This window comes from Dreissena polymorpha, unplaced genomic scaffold (genome assembly GCF_020536995.1).
Source record: "Dreissena polymorpha isolate Duluth1 unplaced genomic scaffold, UMN_Dpol_1.0 chrUn021, whole genome shotgun sequence".
Lineage (NCBI taxonomy): Eukaryota > Metazoa > Mollusca > Bivalvia > Myida > Dreissenidae > Dreissena > Dreissena polymorpha.
In genome coordinates this window covers 345,464-365,052 of record NW_026273335.1, presented here as the reverse complement: position 1 = coordinate 365,052, position 19,589 = coordinate 345,464, and the positions used below count along the sequence as shown (strand labels likewise).

At 33.4% G+C, this 19,589-nt stretch overlaps 1 protein-coding gene across 2 annotated transcripts; it reads left to right on the top strand.

Moving 5' to 3' along the window:
• The first annotated feature begins 3,345 nt into the window (after nucleotides 1–3,345).
• LOC127863634 (partner of Y14 and mago-like) lies at nucleotides 3,346–17,587 on the top strand. Of its 2 annotated transcripts, XM_052403262.1 has the most exons (4): nucleotides 3,346–3,375; nucleotides 3,800–3,854; nucleotides 14,597–14,693; nucleotides 15,423–17,587. In XM_052403262.1, exons 1-4 carry the CDS (start codon nucleotides 3,361–3,363, stop codon nucleotides 15,886–15,888), a joined length of 633 nt encoding a protein of 210 aa, XP_052259222.1. In that variant the 5' UTR covers nucleotides 3,346–3,360; the 3' UTR covers nucleotides 15,889–17,587. The 2 variants fall into 2 exon arrangements, with proteins under 2 accessions (XP_052259222.1, XP_052259223.1); XM_052403263.1 differs by lacking the exons at nucleotides 3,346–3,375; nucleotides 3,800–3,854 and adding an exon at nucleotides 9,383–9,541.
• Nucleotides 17,588–19,589: the final 2,002 nt, after the last annotated feature.

The window sequence follows — 19,589 nt, the reverse complement described above, 5'->3', positions numbered from 1 at the left end:
GTGTAATGGCGGACAGTCACGTGACTGACAATATGGCGGCGGTCAATTTATCGATTATGGAACGGTCTATTAATTAACACTGCTTAGGGTATCTCGAAGTAACCATCTGTTTCAGAGTTACCCAGTATTTGACACACTTGAACATATGGACAACGTTAAGTGGTAGGCGTCAGCATTCTGCTAATGCAAAACTGTTTGTTACGTTTTGATTCAAACATGCTAACCTTTTGCAAAACTGATTACTAATGTGAACGCTTTCTATTTTATGATATCGCAAGTTTTATGTCCCCATAATTTCGCCGATGTGTTTCATTTGTGTTGCATTTTATGTTTAAAATATATTACATCTTGGTATCAAATTGTTTGTTTTCTTGTTGACCATGATATAAAAAATATAAATCAGGCAACGTTATATCAGGCAGATATCTATGCGGTGGTATGATAAAATCAAAGCGCTGAAGGCACTGAAGATGTTCGCTATTGCATAATTTAACAAGCAATTCATTTTTCAAACTCAATCGCAAGTTTGAAATGAACACACGCCATTCAACTTTATAAAGTGTGTGTCATACCGCACGGGTCGAGTTTTGTGTGCACTTTTTATCATCCTTATTATTTTATAGAAATAACTTAGACAAAATAAAAACAACATGCTTTTTGGTCGTTCTGAAAGCATAGAAAGTATGATGAAAATGGTAATGAGAACTTACTATAAAGACAATTTGCCGTCACCATCATATTAAAGGAATATGTTTTCTAATATCAAATAACTACCTCACCAAGAATATAAATTCATAATGAAAGTTCCGTGTACAAAACTTTTGACTTTTGACACCATATACAAATTCAAAAAATAAGATAATCTTCGTATCTTGTATATGGAGGAATAAAAGTATATAAACATTGCTGTTTATGCTTTACTTGTTACCCGAGCAGTTCACACGGTGTCAACAACGCTGACATAAACATAGGTATAGAGCACTAATGCGCTTTTAGGGCAATTTAGGCGTAGCTGTTTTACTCAGTTTTCATCTTAGTGACTTTTACATCACGCCAACAGACACGCATGAATATTCTCGAATATTTAATAAGCTGATTCGAGATACAACCTCTGAATTTTTGCTACATCACAGCGTATGTGCTCAATTCAAAGGATGTAGCACTGTTCAGTGTAAGGAATTCCGGACTACTCTCTGTAGGCTCAATCGACACAAATTGTGGCCCTGTTACAATTACGCGTTACAATCCATCTCGCAGAATTTCACTTTCGCCTCCAAGATGAGAAAACAATCATTAGCGAAATAGTATAGTGTCACGATAAGAGAAAATCGTTTAATTATAATACCACAATGTTTGCCATACTTGGTCAGCACGTCTGGAAATCATTCCTTAATGTGCGGATAGGCTGCCATTATTAACAAGTTTGCTATTTTGAATTCAATTTTGTATCAAAATGTGGCATTTTCAATTCGCAACGAGATTTGTAATGACCCTCGTCATGCGAAAATGGGTCTTATTCCATATGCGCCCATCATATAAATAGCCCACTCAGCTATCTCTCCTTCTGGTAAGGAGAAACATAACATATTGAGCGATTTTATAGCGAACAGCATCGCCTATGGCCTGATTGCGCAAAAGCACATGTTGGGTTTAACAAACGCTTGCCGAAACGCATAAGACCCATTTTTGCATGACGGGCGCCATTGACGTATGATTTCAATGTGTCGAAAGAAAACTGCGTTTAAATCAAATATCAACATACGATATATTTCGATAGTGAAGAAAGATACTCATAACAAGGCATATGTGGACACATATGAAGTGCTCTCCCGTAGTATATTTTATCTACTCACATTAATGTGTGGTTTGACAATGCTAGCTCACATTTCATGCGGTGAATATGCAACTTACAAGTTAAAAACACAACACAATAGTTTAACTTTTGTTTAATTGTATTTATTTATTTAGAAAAGTTAATTGCAAACTTTATTTCAAAGTCAGCGTATACGCCGACTACATTTTTAAAAGATATTTATTGTTATAAATATATTTAATATAATATATTTTGTTGTTTTCGGTTTTAGCGATTATAAACCATTTTCGAGGTTGCCTATAGTATGCCTGTAGTAATTGATGAACTCATATCCAACCGTCTATGTATTGAGAACTGTGAATATAAACAAGCTAAACCTTCTACTAACCTTCTACTATTGCGTTGCTAGCCCCCGTAAATACAAAAGATCGCCGCTATCTGTTGAGAACCAAAGAACGCTTTCCAGAAATACCCGCTGTAGTAGCACGAACGAGGTTACAAAACAGGTCATTCGTATTATTATTATAAATTGTTTGTTATATTCGGGTTTAGCGATTATGAAACATTTTTTGTTTTTGTCTATCGTATCGCTGAAGTTATTGTTGAACTTATGTTCAACGTTTTATAAATTGAGAATATAAATAAGCGTTAACTTTTTCCCGAATCTATTAATAGCCTCAATTTACGACCTGTACTACGTCATTGAGGTGTATGTGAGAGCGTAACCTATTGCGTTGTTATCGCCCGTGGACTTTCCTTTGTTTTATCGACAGGCGCATCTATTAATAGCCTCATATTATGAATGGACTGAGCAAAAATACTACTTCATGAAGACGCTGCAGAAAGTGGACTATTTTATTCATTCATAAACAGTCTCACCCGCGACACGTACAATACGATCAGAGGTTTTTGAACACATTTTTACTTGTAAGATATATGCCTAAATCCTGTTTAGAGTTTGTGCGACGGTATCGACGTAAATTATGATATTTTTCATATATCGCTTTATTACAGACCTCGTCCCACCACTCATGTTGCTTTTTTGCAATGTCTCCTTTGTATGGTTTAGGTCTTGGATAGGAGCGCTTCATACATTGACCAGCTTTTTAAAACAATGCCACAAAACCATTCAGACTATTGCCGATATTCATACCAGTAGAACTAGTAAACTCGTCAAATAATTCTCCGAACGTCTGTACAAAAACAGCTATAGTAAACTCCAGCCAGTTTAACATGCCAAAAGGTTTAACTATTGCTTTTTAAACATGATATTTAGCTTTTGATTAGCTAATTTATAGGTTGTGGCGAAGAATTCTTAGTGCCTAGTTTGCATTATTAGTTAAAATGTTCATCCTTGAGGTTACTTTGGAGTGTACGACCTAGATATTTGGTCTGATTTTCTTGTTCAAGGATGTGATCATGTAGTTTAAATGAGATTAAAGGTTTTCTGTTTGGAGCAATGCTTAGAATGTTGCATTTTCAGGGTCGAATTTCATTAACCAGTCCTGCTCCCATCGACCAACAGCTTCAATATCTAGCTTGAGATTATGGGCGTCGAAAAGGTTGTTATTATTTTTTATCATCTGCAAAATGTCTTAGAGTGCTATGTTTGATAAAATCAGCAAAGTCATTTCTATATATCAGAAATAAGATGGGTCCAACGACAGTGCCCTGTGGGACTCAACAGGTTACTGATATCTTGTCTGACATGGTTTCCTCTAGGGCAACAGTACGGGTTCATTTTGTTTGGAAGTCAGATATCCAGACAATGAAAGCATTTGAAATAATTCCATAGTAGTTTAGTTTGTATAAGAGGTGCTGGTGGGGTATTTTATCGAATGCTTAAGCAACATCCATAATGGTGATGTCAGTATGTATACCTTGATTGGTTGATTGGGTTAGGTTTTGGAGTAATGATATCAGTTGTGTATCGCAAGAACGGGAGGGTCTAAAGCCGTGTTTGAGGTCATAATTTTTTTTTTCCAGGTGGGACATGATAGAGCCAGCGATGACATGTTCAAGTATTTCACAGCAAATGCATGTAAGTTATATTGGTCTGTAATGTATAGAATTATGTTTGTCTCCTTTTTCATCGACTTTTTATACGTTTTCATGTTTTCAATCAGATGGGATTTTACCAAGAGACATGGGATTTTACCAAGAGACAGTGACTTTTAACAATTAAAGTCATGATTAGGGATATATCTGTACTGCATTCTTTTGGTACTGTGCAGGGTATTTTATCTGGATCTGAATCTTAATGGATTTTAATGTTTTGTAATTGTTTTGTAATTCTATTTTATATGATGTGGATGTCAGGAATGGATGGATTAGGGCTGGGACCTTTGTCAGGAATAACTTCCGATGTGATTTGTGTGAATGAAAATTGGAATTTTCTGTTGGGGACATAAGCTTTGTTTCGTGGTTCCGATTCAATGAGACCATTTTCCCTAAGACGAGGTATGATCTAGCTTTCATTTTTTTTTTTTAGGTTTTGATGTATGAGAATAGTTTTATTTTTATTTTATAGTGTGCTGGGTTATCTAGTTCTGAAACTGGAATGCCAACGATGAGGTTTTCAATGTATTGCCAATATTCCTGGTGCTGCTTTTTATTGGGCTTTTTAGTTTCTTTAGGTTATTGCTTTTACGGTTTAATTGTTTAGATTTAAGATATTTGCGTTTATATGCGTACTCTTTTGGTTTTAGTTCTTTAGAAAGTCAATTAAGTTTGTTGTTGTGTTTTATTAGTTTAGTTGGAATGTTTTTTGGTGGTTTTTGTAGGTTTTTTTTAAATGTATTCCAAATAGTGTCTATGTCTTGGTCAGCATATGTTTGATTCGATAATTTAATTTGTTTTTTAGGTTTGTTTTAATTTTAAGGCAATCTGCGGTTGAGTAGTGTTTTTACTTCTCTTGGGTTAGATTTGCATCTTCTAAGAGATGGGGTAAGTTCAAGAAAGAGAATATCATAGTCAGCTTCACCAATAGGCGGTATTCTTTTGAAGTTTAGATGATTTGAGCAGGATTGTCACGACGTCGTCGCTCAAATCGAGACTATAGTCAATCCTGGATCCTCCAATCCACCGTCTTTTTGTATTGTTATCGGTTATTAGGTGTCTTTGCAGCTTTGTTTGTGTGACACAATTTATGTCCGTTGTCGTGAAACCGGTTAAAGGGGCCTTTTCACGCTTTGATGAATTGACAAAATAAAAAAAAATGTTTCAAATTCGCAAATTTCCATTGTAGTTATGATATTTGTGGAGAAATAGTAATATTGAACATTTACGATGCTCTAAAATATCCATTTTATGTTTTTTTGAGGATTTAAAATCCTGCAAATTATACAGCTTTGCAACGCGAAACGATTTATTAATTTGGAGAGTTCTGTCGTTGAATTTTGTGAAACTACGAGGATTGCTTATAAAAAATATAAAATGCATCACTGATTGTATGAGCACGGATAGCCGACTGGTCTAAGCGATAGATTCTTACTCCAGGGTTCAGTGGTTCGAGCCCAGTTGAGGGTTACTTTTTTTCTTTCTTTAATTTTATTATTATTTTTTACTGGACCTTTTTCGATCCAATGTTTACATATGTATCAATTTTTTTTTATTATAACGCATTTAATGACAAACTTCAATACATGCCAAAATATGTGAAAAGGTCCCTTTATAAGCATTAAAAGAGACTATCGAAGTGAAGTTCTACCAGCACGGAAATGTATTGACCAAATCTTATAAATTTGAGCACTGTTAATGCATACAAGATGAAAGGCACCTACAGTTCTACTGAACTGGCAACTTCCTGCACAAAATTACTGCACGATCTGATTTTTGTCCCCTACCGGTTTCACCGGAGGGGACCTATGGTTTGCGCTCTGTCTGTCAGTCTGTAAGTCAGTCAGTCAGTCAGTCAGTCACACTTTCCTGGATCCTGCGATAACTTTTAAAGTACAAGTTAAATATTTTTCATGAAACTTAAAACATGAATAGAGGGCAATATGAGCATTATGCACGTCATTTCATTTTGTTCCCACGTCAAAAATTCTGGTTGCTATGAAAACAAATATACTAGAAATACTGCTGAAAATGGTGATTTTCTGGATCCTGCGATAATTTTAAAAGTTCTTATTATTTTTTTGATGGAACTTAAAACATGGATAGATGGTAATATGAACATTATGCACGTCATTTGGTGCGGTGGTCGAGTGGTAACACTCTGGTCTACCATTCCAGAGGTCCCCGGTTCAAATCCCGGCCGGGGCACTGTAAATTTCAGAAATGCTTCAAGTGTTTCCCACCCAACTAGAGATGTACTGGTATGAAACCCAGGTAATTCTCGCGTGTATCGGTGCTATACACTGAGCACGTAAAAGAACCAAGGTATCTATTCGCAAAGAGGGTCCTCGGATGTTTCGCCCCCAAGACGTTTCCGCCCTGGTCGTTTCGCACCTGGTCGTTTCGCCCCCATATTAGGTGCGAAACGACCAGGGACTAGGTGTTGAGTAGTTTAATTGGTGACCATTATATAATCATCAAAGAAAGTACCCTGAATCAATAATGTAAGTATATTAGTGGAACACTAGGTGTTGAGTAGTTAAATTGGTGACCATGATATTCAATAATGTAAGTATATCACGCATTTATCCGACAAAGGGTAGGTGATAAAAGCAATTAGCCACCATAAGTATATATATTAATGTAAAATGAATGCAGATATTTTTTTAATTGACTTGATAATCGCAATCCAATCAATTTGATATGAGTATCTTTTATAAGCGGGTTATATAGATATAGATATATATATATATGAGGCAATTGACCGTAAATTTAAATAGCATGAGTCTTAAATTAACAATGCATTTCATTCCCTCATTATGTAATTGTGATAAAACAGGTGTTAGTTATGGTAGCTATAGCGCTTACCATTTGTAGAAAACGAAATGTGAAAACATTTGGAGATCTGTATTAAAAGAATAACAGTGCTGCTATATATTGTAATGTAAATAATTACGACTCATTCAGTTTATAAATGTGCTTTGCTGTAATTTATTATTGTGTGCTATGTATACTCGAATAAACTATGTGTTCTGTTCTATTATATTCCAAAAAATATTCATGTAGTGCAATTTCATATTTAAAACAATACAATGTATGGAAATAAAACAGTTGGTTTCTTGTATGCGTGATATTCTATTAGTATTACTATTTATTAAATTCAATTAAAAAAGACTTTGTAAATGGAAATAATAATAAGAAAGTGATGACATGTGTAAATAAGTAGTAGTGTTGCTTATTTTATCTAAATAGCAGCGATAGTATATTTATTATCTCTGTTATATAATGTACTTGTGTATAGTAAGAAATTCTAGTCATAAGTTGATGGTATATTGAATATATTTTGTGTATAGAATCTATTATATAGGAAAAATACAGAAAGCCACTGTTAACCAGTTCACTTAGGTCGTCGCTCTTTTACACCATTTTTCACTATGCGCATTAGTACCCAGTTTTACAAGCACCAGTGTTGTATCAACTTCAATATTTTATAACAGGTGTTTAACATAAGGTTAACAGGGGCAAATCTGTAAGATTGGCCATGCATGTTTGTAAATTGTGTTATTTTATGTATTATTATATTGTACATGTCATGGACGAGAAATAAACCTTGAAACTCTATGTTTAAGTCGTAAGACATAATTAAACATCTTAATTGCGATAAGTTCCATTGATTAACTTGACAGCTTACGCACAAAGTGGTGCTTAGGCAACAATCAATTACTGACACCCGCCTTCGATTGTCAATAAATAAACAAATCAGTTTTCTTTTAAAGTACTCCCTAAATGGATATTTGATAAACAGTATGAACAGGTGTTATAAACATGCCATTCAATGCGGACAGCTTATTTTAACATTGCCACTAATCCGATGTTGTTGCGTAATATTATTTTAACTATCAGATAAAGATCGTCGTGTATTCGCTTCACAGTAAAAATGATTTTAAAAATGTCGTTTTTTTAGGGTTATTATTATTATTTATTTATAATGAAATGATAAGTCAACTCGTTCATCTATGTACTTGATTTACTAATAAAACGATATACATTTACTTATTATAAAAAAGTTATTATATAATCCATCGATATATTATATGTAATTAATTAAATAACATTGCTATAGTCTAAGTAGTTTTGTATGTATTTGACAAAAAGACAGTAATTCATCAGTACTTAATCTATAAAATTATATCTTAAATTGTAATACGAGAAAATTGAAGAATTATTTACTTATACAAACATTAAATTACATGGCAGTAGTTTTGTATGTATTTTTTCGTATTAATTTATAATAGTGAAAAGTCTATGTAGAGCTCTATTTTCGCGTTCTGCTAGTGTTTGGGCTGTTATACCTAAGTATTTAAAGGATGTCACTATTTCTAATAATTCTCCGTAAAGGTAGAAGTTGTAATTTGTATGGCGATTACTTTTTTCTTAGATCGAGGCCTTTGTTTTAGATGTATTTATTTTAAGAGACGCTATGCAGTAATTAAACAATAATTCCTTCGTTTCACAGGTATTTCTCTTGAGGAATACAAAGCCGCTGTGACGTCAGGATGCGAGCTTGACTTCGTCTGCAGTCCTTGTTCTAAAAAAGAACAGACACATAGATCAGAGGCCGATATGACTTTAATGGATGTAATCTAATTTCATTGTGAAGAATTGCCCATCTCCTTTTCTAAATCGTTTTATGTAACTAAACTACTGAATTATCGTATGTGTTCATCGCGATGTTTTACAACACTGTAATTCTACGTTATTTTATGCCAAATAAAAAAACAAATAGACTCTACGGACTTTTCTTTGTGTTGCTTATACGCTGTTGTGTTTATGTGGTTCATAAAATATATAAATAAAGAATGCTTTCATTGTCGTTTTATGTAACTAAACTACTGAAATATCGTATGTGTTCATCACGTTGTTTTACACTGTTATTCTACGTTATTGTATGTCAAATGAATAAATAGGTCAGATCTCTTTTTAGTTTTTTGTTACTACTCTAGAGTCTAGACTATAAGTTTAGTCATTGACGTGATAAATATCCTCTTAATAAAATTATATAATTGTCATCAATTAAACTACTCAACAACTATTGTTCCGCTAGTATGGGGGCGAAACGACCAGGTGCGAAACGACCAGGGCGGAAACGTCTTGGGGGCGAAATAACTAGGGTGCGAAAAGACTTGGGCGCGAAACGTCTGTAAATCGCAAAGAGCTAGGGTATCGCACCCGGATTCCTTGTATCTCAATACTGTCTCTTCTGCTTGCTGTCTCTTCAGCAAACCCAAAGGACCCCATAGGAAATAAGTGCTTGCACTTTCATGGGTTATCCTTGACCGCAAGGTCAAAATAAATACAACTACAACAGCAACATTTCATTTTGTTCCTACGTCTATGGCAACAAATATAAAAAATCTGACAATAGTGGAATTTCTGACAATAGTGGAGCCGGTAGGGGACAATATTGCTTGGCAATTTAGTCTTGTTCTATTTACTTTGTGTTAAATGTTAATGAGTAACTTGCTTTCTCTTTTAACTTTGGGGTAATACACAAAATAAACATGTTTGAATAGCAAGTTATTATTTTTTGTTTTTGATTTAAATAAAACGACAAAGACATGGCCAGCACACCAATTGAACGTTCAGGGATTGTCCAAGATGAGGCAACCGGTAAGTAGTCGATGAACTGAAGGCAGTTTTAGTATACAGCTTCAGTGGATGTACCATTCGGATCTGCAATTTTCGGATAGATGCACAATTTGTATTTTGCAAAGTTTAAAAAAATGTTAAAACGTGTGTGGGCATGTTAAATAAATCAAATTCATACCTATAAAAGGCTATATACGATAGCATGGTGTACGATGCTGTCCGGTAATCTTGCGCAGTTAAGGGTCAATTGGTTTAAAAACATGTTCTTGTATATCGTGTAAGTACCTGTTATCGAACAGTACCTATTTTCGGACGTTTTGTTTTGGTTCTGTATGCACATGCGCAAAAGTGTGCATGACGTCACATTGATAAACAAATGGTCGCACATGAAGTCCATGACCTACTTGCCTACTAAGCTTAAAACAAATACGCCGAAAACAGGTTAAAGGAATGCATTTATTGTTATTTACATCGTTTTGTGTGTTTTTTGCTATTACTTTTTAAATGCATTTATCAAAACGTGCATTTACACACCAAAAAGCATATTTCCGTTTGCAATTTTGATTGCAGCAGACGCAGTTTTTTTCGCCGAGTCAGGGTCACGTGATAGTCATGTGACTTTTTATATACTGGAGTAGTATTTATGAAGTGTCGGGTAATAGGTCATGTTTACATCGGCCGCCATTTTGTTTTATCTGCTAGGGGTGACAATAATCAGGGAATCACTGTTATAAATTCATGAAGGTAGTTTACTGGAAAACTCTACAGATAAATCATTCAATGATTGAACTGTTAGTCATTTGTTAAAACAAAATAATTTTGTCATTTTAGATGTTTCAATAGTCATTTGTTAAAACAAAATAATTTTGTCATTTTAGATGTTTCAATTCTCAGGTTATTTAACGGAATTTCTTAGGTGTTCGATAACTGGTTCGTCCACCATAAATTGACAATATATAATACTATTTTATTTAATTATGAAAATAAGAATTTCATGTGCTTATTAACACAAAAATATGTCATTAATTCAGTGAGGAACTGTCCGATTTGATTTCAAAACAAACATGACTCACCTCATTTTCAAACTGTCAGCGTGTCCGGTAATCTTGTGCACTTGATGTAATGACCTCATTTAGGCAAAATTGTAGACATATGGTGTCCAAGTAGTGCCAACAAACATTCCAGAAAATTAATTTAAAAATCACTTTGTAAAACCATTCAAATTTAATTAGGATTTCTAGTGCAGTTTTGGTGATGATGGTGGTGGCATTCTGTTGACTGTAGCAAAAGAAACAATAAAAATATAAAATGATTGATATCTAGCGTGAAAAAATGTTTATGCATAGCAGGTTTAATTTAACCCCGGATCATACTTCCATAGTTCACAGAAAATATCAAAACTAGGCCATTGCGCATGCGGACATCATACCAAATGTGGTTTGACAGAATGGCGGGAAATGATAACAATGTCGTCTGATAGGATATATTTTTAATGGCCAAAAATACATAACTGATAGGTATTATGAAGTGGAATGCTAAATTACACGTTGGATTTATGAATTTTTAATTTAAAGTATGAAAAACGCTAGAGACCGCAGGGAATCGGTGATTCATTTAGAATTTATCGTAAGTATGTCGGTGTTTACGATACATGTTCAATCTATAAAGATGACGTAACCGGTGTTAAAATGTTATAATCCCATTTTTGTTTTGCATGGAATATGTACATTTTAAATCCGTTAATTCTTAAAAATGTGAAATTCCATATTTCATCACTAAATAACACCATTTTACGTTGCTACTGCGGAGTGCGCAAGATTACCGGACGCGCAAGATTACCAGACTTACCTGTATTGCAGAGCTCCAGATAATGGTCGTATTTTCGTAATTACAAATTATTTTCAAGTCTGTAATGTATTTATTTTAAAATCTTGTCGTACCATTAAGAATTACAAAATCAAGTTTCGAATATTATTTTTACATCGGTTGGTATCGATTTTTATTAGGTTCTTTTCGCGTTTTAAAGATCTTTTCGGTGCTTATATAGAATGGTTATCAGGTTTGTTTAACAAAGCGCATTTTTTCCAATAAAAGCTGTGTGTACAGTCTATCTGTCATAAAACAATGGCGGCGCCTAGAGAGCGTCCTAAAAAACTGCAAAGCGTGCAAAAACACGCTTTTAACATATTGTACACAAAGTGAGCCGAAGTTGAATGTTAAGAAAGACATAGAAAAGATCTTATACGATTTTGTATGTTCAGTTGCCGACACAGTCGGAAAAGCTAAAAAACGCAACACGATGGGTCCAAAATTAAACAACAAAAAATCATTGAATGAGTGGAAGGGACAATATCCGTGGCTAATCGTTGAATAGATTGAAGGGGAGACTCATTTTAATTGTGTAATATGTAAAAATTCATCGAAGGCATGCAATCTAAGCACAGTTTGGGCATATGAAGGTATTTGAAAAATAAACTTGTATAATACTGAATAGACACTGTTGAACTCCTATAACTAAAGTTTCTAGTATGTTTATTTTGATTTTTTGCATGAAAATAACAATTATTATTTATTTTTTGGTCATTTAGAAAAGTTAAGAATTATTTTCCAAAACTTTTTAATAGGAGTAACGTTAAGAATAAAATTTCAGTGGTAAGAATTCTTTTTGAAAATCTGGTAGTAACGTTAAGAATTTCACAAAACCTTATTTGGAGCTCTGTTATTGGTTTGCAATGTTGGTGGATCAATTTATTATCAGGGGTTTCACTGGCCCAAAAAGTTGTCGCCACTTTATTGCGGTGTGAAAACCGCCGGTTAATCCGACTTTATTAATAAGGACAATCATTTAAGGAACCTTACTACATTAATGAATAATGACATTGACTATATTTTCATTACTTTTAGAAGTATGTTAATACATAAATAGCAATAAGTACCTTCATAAGTCTTAATAAGCTTTATTTTTATAAAGCTTTATTTTTATATAAATAACATTTTTTCCACTTTAATAAACCAAATAACCAGCATAATATAATTTTGTTAACAATCATGTAACAATATGCTGCATAAATGTTTCAGAATTATTTATTAAAACATAGAATCACACAAATGTACATCGTCTGAAAGGAAAAATAAATCAAACATCAGAAAATAAAGCATCTCAATTCAAATTGTTAAACAGTTACATTTGCATGGTCATTGGACATGATATACATCATCTTCTGTTTATTATCAAATTTCACACATTCTAAAACAAACACCTATTGTTGAAATGTTTTTTATGCCCCCGGTAGGTATCAGTTCAGTATGTCATAAAGGAGCGGTGAATCTGATAATAACCCCCATAAACTTGACTATATCAGTAAAAACACAGTCTGTAACACTTACATGCTTCAGTGATTTCAATTTGCACTCTGTCTTGTACATGTACAAGGTCGCTTGCGTAGTTGTAAATCAATATTTACAAGTGACAGACGACCTGCATTACAATTTCTTATAGTATTTTACCGATTTTATTTAAGTCGCCACTTTAAAAAAAATTATCGCCACTTAAATATGTTTAGCGCCATTTGAGACAGTGGCGATCGACAGCGAAATCCCTGTATTATCAGCTGCATACATGTATAAAAGGCCCAATTTAAACACAATTAAACAGTTGCAAACATTAACCAGTTGCCAGATAATCCAAACTTAGGTGGAAATTTCCCCCTAACTTTGAAAAATAGGAGGGAATTTTTAGAAACAGGGGGGCAATAATCAAATACCATTTGTATGCATTTTAGTTTGAATGTTAAATTGATTTTACATACAGACATACTGTCAGGTAAGTGAAATACTATGGTAATTGCTGTTAAATATAATAGCACTTTACATACTATTACATAAAAAAATAAAAAATATGTTCTTAGATGATATTTGTGATCATCAAAATTAATAAAAAAATACACATACACTGATTTGCATGTCTCAACTCGTTTGTCTGTTATGAGTTGTTGTTAAAACTCGAGTTGCATACATGCACCATGATTTTATAATCAAAGTTCTAATTTTTTATTTATTTACTCACATGTTCATTCACACACAAATTCTTTAATTTGTATTAACCTTTGTATCACAGAGTTAGTGACTTCTGGATTTTCAATTAAAAATTCAAAGCAGAATTGAGCAGTTTTAAGATTCAAGGCCCTCAATCTATCAAATCTGCGGCCGAATTTCAGCCCTAGTCCCCAACCTGAAAAGTATACCTTTTTCCCCTTTTGGTGGGAAAAATTCCCACTGAAATATATTTTTTTTTTAATGTGTCCCATGTTTATTATATCTCAAATCTATTTCAATTTAATATTGTCAAACTTACTAAATTATGAAAGAAGAAATGCATATAGAGCAAACATGTCCAAATGTAATAATGAGAGAGTAATTAAAAAAATCCCCCAAATAGTTAAACGCCGCGAAAATTCCCCCTCATGAGGGTAGCGACCCGCTTCCCCTAAAATGGATTGAGGGCCCTGAAGATTAATAAAAAGATATTTAGTGAGGGAATTTTCTCGTGCACATGCTGAAAATGTGTGCAACCTTTAGTAAAATAGCGTGAAGCACATAATCTAGAATAGACAGTGCATAATTTCCCAATCATGTTCAATAATAAATTGTGCAGATATGGCCATTGCATTTTCTGAATAGGCCCCTTTCAGAATCCAGATAAAATTAGTGATCAAGGAAAAAGTAAAGAATTCCAAATTTGCCATCCAGAAAATTCCCCAAAATAAGGAAAGCTACGTCAATTTTGTTCCAAAAATGCATTATCTGCAAGTTAACACATCAATTGAACAATGAAAATGAACATTTCAGCAAAAAAGGCATGTACAAAAATATTAAGATGGTTTGTGCAGTTAAGAACAAAGCAATTAAAATGACCCATAATGTCAATAGTGAACATTTTACAATTTGAATTTTCCCAGTTTCAGGTTTTTCCCAACAATTGGCATGGTAATGGTATTTTTCCCAACAGGGCGAAAACAATTGCTGAACATTCATAGTTTCTTAAGTCTGTAGTCTAGTGTGCTTTCTTCTTTTAAGGTCAACTCTACATTCCTGGCAGTCGAAGACCTGATGGCACTTGGCGAAAACCAAGACGAGTAAAAGATGGATATGTACCTCAAGAAGAAGTGCCTGTGTAAGAACTGCAATCTTAGCATATGAGTGCGCTGTCTGGAAACATGTCTTAATGCATGTGCATAAAGTGTTGTCCAAGGCTAATTCGGGACGACACTTTCGTAGGGACTGGATTTTTGTTTAGAAGAGACCTCCTTTAAAACCTTAAAAGCTGGATGTTTGGTCCTCTAAAAGTTTGTTTCGAAATCACATGATTTTTATAGACTTAGATATTACAATAACTTTTTGGGGAGAACTACCGTGTACTTTTTGTTGTATATAACATTGAAAATGGTCTACAATTACACAATTATGACAAGCTTTGGTTGTATTTGATATTGTTGTGTAATATATAACACTACCATTAATTATTTTCATGTCCAAACTATCATAATAAACAACTGTACAGGTTTGGGATTTGTCATTTATTCATAGTGCTTTAAAGTTTCAGTTAATGTTTTATTTTTTAACCTTAATGATTTCATTGAACTGTGTCCCTTTCATAAGCAAAACTGAAAATGTCGAAATGCATCCAGCTTAAAACTAGAACAGCCTGCTAGTAACTTGCAGTCTGTCTAGGTTTTTTTACTGTTTGCAGTACCAATGGGTTGCAAATAAAGCCTTTAAAAAGATTGAATCTGAGAAGGAAGGTCTTAAATTTAATTTGATTTATTACGGGACTTCAAATTAGTCAAGTTCTGGTCTGAGTTGTAAGATTTTATATATTATAACCAACTTCTGTTTCCTTTAGATATGAGTCCAAAGCGGCTCAGTTCCAGAAGAGCAAACCCAGTCTACCACCGGGCTTAAGCCCAGATATGGCAGCCCAAGCCTCCAACAGGAAGGTCCCTGTCGGGATGCCAGCTGAACAAATGTCCAAGACTGCCAAGAGAAACGCTCAAAGAAAAGAGAAAAAGAAACAGAATCAACCACATCCTGAAAATGACTCTGGTAGCCTTCCTGTGCAGAATATTGCAGAGCAGTTGGCCAGGGCTCAACTCAGTTCAAATAAAAGTGGGGAGTCGGCAGGGGACAAGAGTGAACATTTAAAGCAAGTCAGAAAGTTGAGAAAGAAGTTAAAGCAGATAGAAGAGCTAGAGAGACGTATTGCCTCTGGTGATATCAAGGAGCCTGATAAAGATCAGATGGAGAAGATGGCCAAAAAGCAAGCTATAGTGGAGGAGATGGAGCAATTACAAGCAGAAATGGATGATTGAGACAATGCATTGTCAGTCCTCCAGCTAGGCATAAACGGGAGGGTGAAGCACCCCGCTGCCTTAAGGTCCCTCCCTGCCCCTTCAGAACCTTACCATGCCCTTATATAAAATCTAATCATTGTATTATACAGTCTAGTTTTATTTGAAATTAAAATAAATTTACTTAATATTTACACTGAAACTAGTTTTCTTAATTTCAGAATCAATAGTTTGAATGAATATATTTAACATGAAATATAATAGATACATATAACATATGCTGTTTTGAAAATATGCCACTGTGATGATTTGATCGTGCAAGTTTAAGTGCCCTTTTGATAACAAAGCACCCTGCCCTTTTTAAATCATAGCTGGGGCACTGCATATTTGTAAATAAAAAACCATTACAAATTGCAGAGTATTTTCTTACTAGTTTTGATAATGTACCCTCACCAGTGAAACATTTGGAATTTTATTAATTTCATCAATACTTAAATGTTTAAAATATTGCATGTAAAAAAACTGTAAAATCTGTTAAATTAAAGTTAAATAAGTTAAACAAAGTCAATAAGTTTGGACATAATAAAAGCTTTGTTCTGGGAAAACTAGGTTTAACGTGTGTGTATAAAGAGTGGTACCAGATTAGCCTGTGAAGTCTGCACAGGCTAATCAGGGATGATATTTCCGCTTGTATGCATTTTTTGCATAAAGGAAGTATGTTCTAAACAAAAATACATTTAACGCATAAAGTGTCGTCCCTGATTAGCACTGTATATGTAGAGGAAAAGCGCTGATTTCTCATTGAATCATTATAACTAAGTAACACATTTCAAATTAGCTATTTAAATATGTGAATATGATTTATCATTTGTTACATACCTTCATGCTTTGTGTAAAGGGGCCTTTTCACAGATTTTGGCATATTTTGAAACTTGTCATTAAATGCTTTATATTGATAAATGTTAACATTGGATCTTTAAAGCTTCAGTAAAAAATCTAGAATAAAATTAAAAAAAGGAAAAAAAGTAGCCGGTACCATGACTCGAACCAGTGACCCCCGGAGTCCTGGAGTTAGTCTGAAGTAAAAACGCATTAGCCCTCTCGGCTATTCCGCCAGGTATACACAGGTGTAAGTATTTTATACCGTATATATGCAATCTTCATAGTTTCGTAAATTTAAACGACAACAACAGAACTCTCCAAATTATTCAATCGTTTCGCGTTGCAACGCTTTATAATTTTTAGGTTTTCAAATCGTCAAAAGATACATATAATGGCTATATTGGACTATGGTAAATGTTCAGTAATACTGTTTCCTCACAAATATCATAACTAAAACGAAAACTTGCGAATCTGAAACAACTCTTTTAAATTTTGTCAATTTACCAAACCGTGAAAAGATCCCTTTAATAGGTATCATGGGAACTCATTCATTTGTTTGACTGCTCTTAATTTAAATTAAGATTTTCAAGAAATAGGAACATGTTGATTTATATTTCTAATCAATTAAATGTTTTGCATGTATATTTATTTGAAAGGTACATTAACTTTTATGTGTATTTATTATATGATAATTTACAATATTACTATGAACCAGTATTTATTTATGGATACTGTTTTAACTCTCGTCAAATTGTCAATAATAACTTTGCTATGAGATATGTATCTGTAATGAAATAGGTCGGTATTAAAATTAACACAGTGAAAGTGTTACTACATATCTGTTTGTTCAATTGCCCATGATTGGAGAATTATTTTTTTTTGTTTTATTAAGGTATTAATTACACGACCGGGTAATTCACATGATGTCACAGTTTCATAAATTTCATTGCCTGAATTTCTCGAATAATTTATAGTTTTCAGTATATAGAAAAAATATGAATAAATAATGTTAATAGTATTTTATTTGAATACTCACGATTTCTAAATAAACTTATATCAAGATATAAAATTCGTTATGAAAAAAGGGAGAGCATCGATATGTATGTACATGTAATTATAGCATACATGTATCGGTATAATTTTGTTTCAATGGTGTGTGTGTAGCAAAAATTAAATTAGATATGCTAGAACAAATACTATACAATATCTAAATGTTGGGGTTCTTTTTCATTAGTTACACTCTGACACTAATGATTGTGTGTGGGAAAATCTTCACGAAATTCGCGAGTACGGGCAAGGCGTTATGAAATTAAGAGGAAGTCGTTATGAAATTAGGGGCAACGTGTTATAAATGTAGGGGTAATTTGTTATGAAATTAGGGGCCAACTGTTATGAATTATGGTGAACTGTTAAGGGGACTTTAAAATTCCACGGATTCTAGATTACACGGATAAGAAACGGGGCCGTTACGCCAAATAATTTGTTGTGTCTAAGTCACGTGACCGTGTCGTAACTATCGATCTTTTATCGAAGCGCCGAGGTTATAAATTTGATGTACCCACTCACGTATTTTGTTAAATTATAGTTTCATTTCTAGGCCGATTTTGACAAATTATATATCATTAGAAAGCTTACGTAACGTAGTTTTCAGATATATCAATATATATTAAGTTTTTCTTCTGATTTCGGCAGCCCGGCGAGTTATAACTTTAACTTTTGCAAATAACATACTGTTTTGGAGTTTTAGAATCTAGATTTACGGTTGACATGTTTGTACTTTATACCGATTTGTAGCGTTTATATTTGGAGTTCAGTTTTAAAAATAACATCTTGCTTAGGAGAATAGAATTCTGTATACGATAGAAAAAAAATTGTTTAAAAACGAAAGTAATTAAGGAATGAAGGCGGGAAAATGTAGCGCGCGTTCCTAACGCACTGAACTGATGCTACGGTCTTGGCGATTATGCTTTTGTTTAGATACCGGCCATTGAATTTCCTTTGCCATGATTATTATATTTTTTATGAAATATATTGAAATATTTTGTTCTAGAGACATATCCATAAAGCTAAGTATTAATGAAGCTTAATAAATTTACGATTTCAGCTCTTGATTATAACACAGAAAGGGTGTTAATTTTATGATGAAACAGCGTATACAAATGTTTAGCGGACCCTCTTGATATTTTTCGGCTTTGCATACTTCAAATATAATGGGTGTCAAAACATTCATCGTTTGTTGTTTATTATCAAAAAAGTAATTATGTAAAATTATATGAAAGGTTATTATCCATAAATTATCAATTAATTAAAATTATTTAAAGATTCTTGAAAATCACGGTCAACTGTCTATGCATGTATATTGAAATATCTTTATAAGTTAACAGAGTTATAAATATATAGAATTCTAAATTAAAACTCTGTATTATTTGTATTTTTCGGAAAGATTATTTAACCCCGTTGTGGTCAAATGAGAATGCTGTTTTTAATTATGTTGTTCCGTACACTACCATACACTCTTTATATGACTACGAAATGACGGAGTTTTTTTTACCGGTACCCGCTAAATACGTTAAATGTTAAGTATTATATTTTTTAAACGTTTAAAATGTACATGTAAAGGTATTAAGCACTTATAATTATTGTGATTTAGCTGGCTGACATCTATACAGTATTTAGTTTATGGCAATCTGTATGGGCAGATGACTATAAATGTTTTCAATACGCTACATATCTTATAAACGCAAAATTGAGTATTTGGCGTTACATTACTCCAAGAAATGACCACTACTATCACGAGAAGACACGGAGGTATCATAAAAAGTGTAATCTGACCAGACATT

Bases quoted from the DNA above. Each gene is read 5' to 3' on its own strand.
- LOC127863634 (XM_052403262.1), top strand. The intron at 3,855-14,596 runs GTAAGTTATATT...TCTTCTTTTAAG, and splicing joins GTATTTCACAGCAAATGCAT to GTCAACTCTACATTCCTGGC. The intron at 14,694-15,422 runs GTAAGAACTGCA...TGTTTCCTTTAG, and splicing joins CCTCAAGAAGAAGTGCCTGT to ATATGAGTCCAAAGCGGCTC.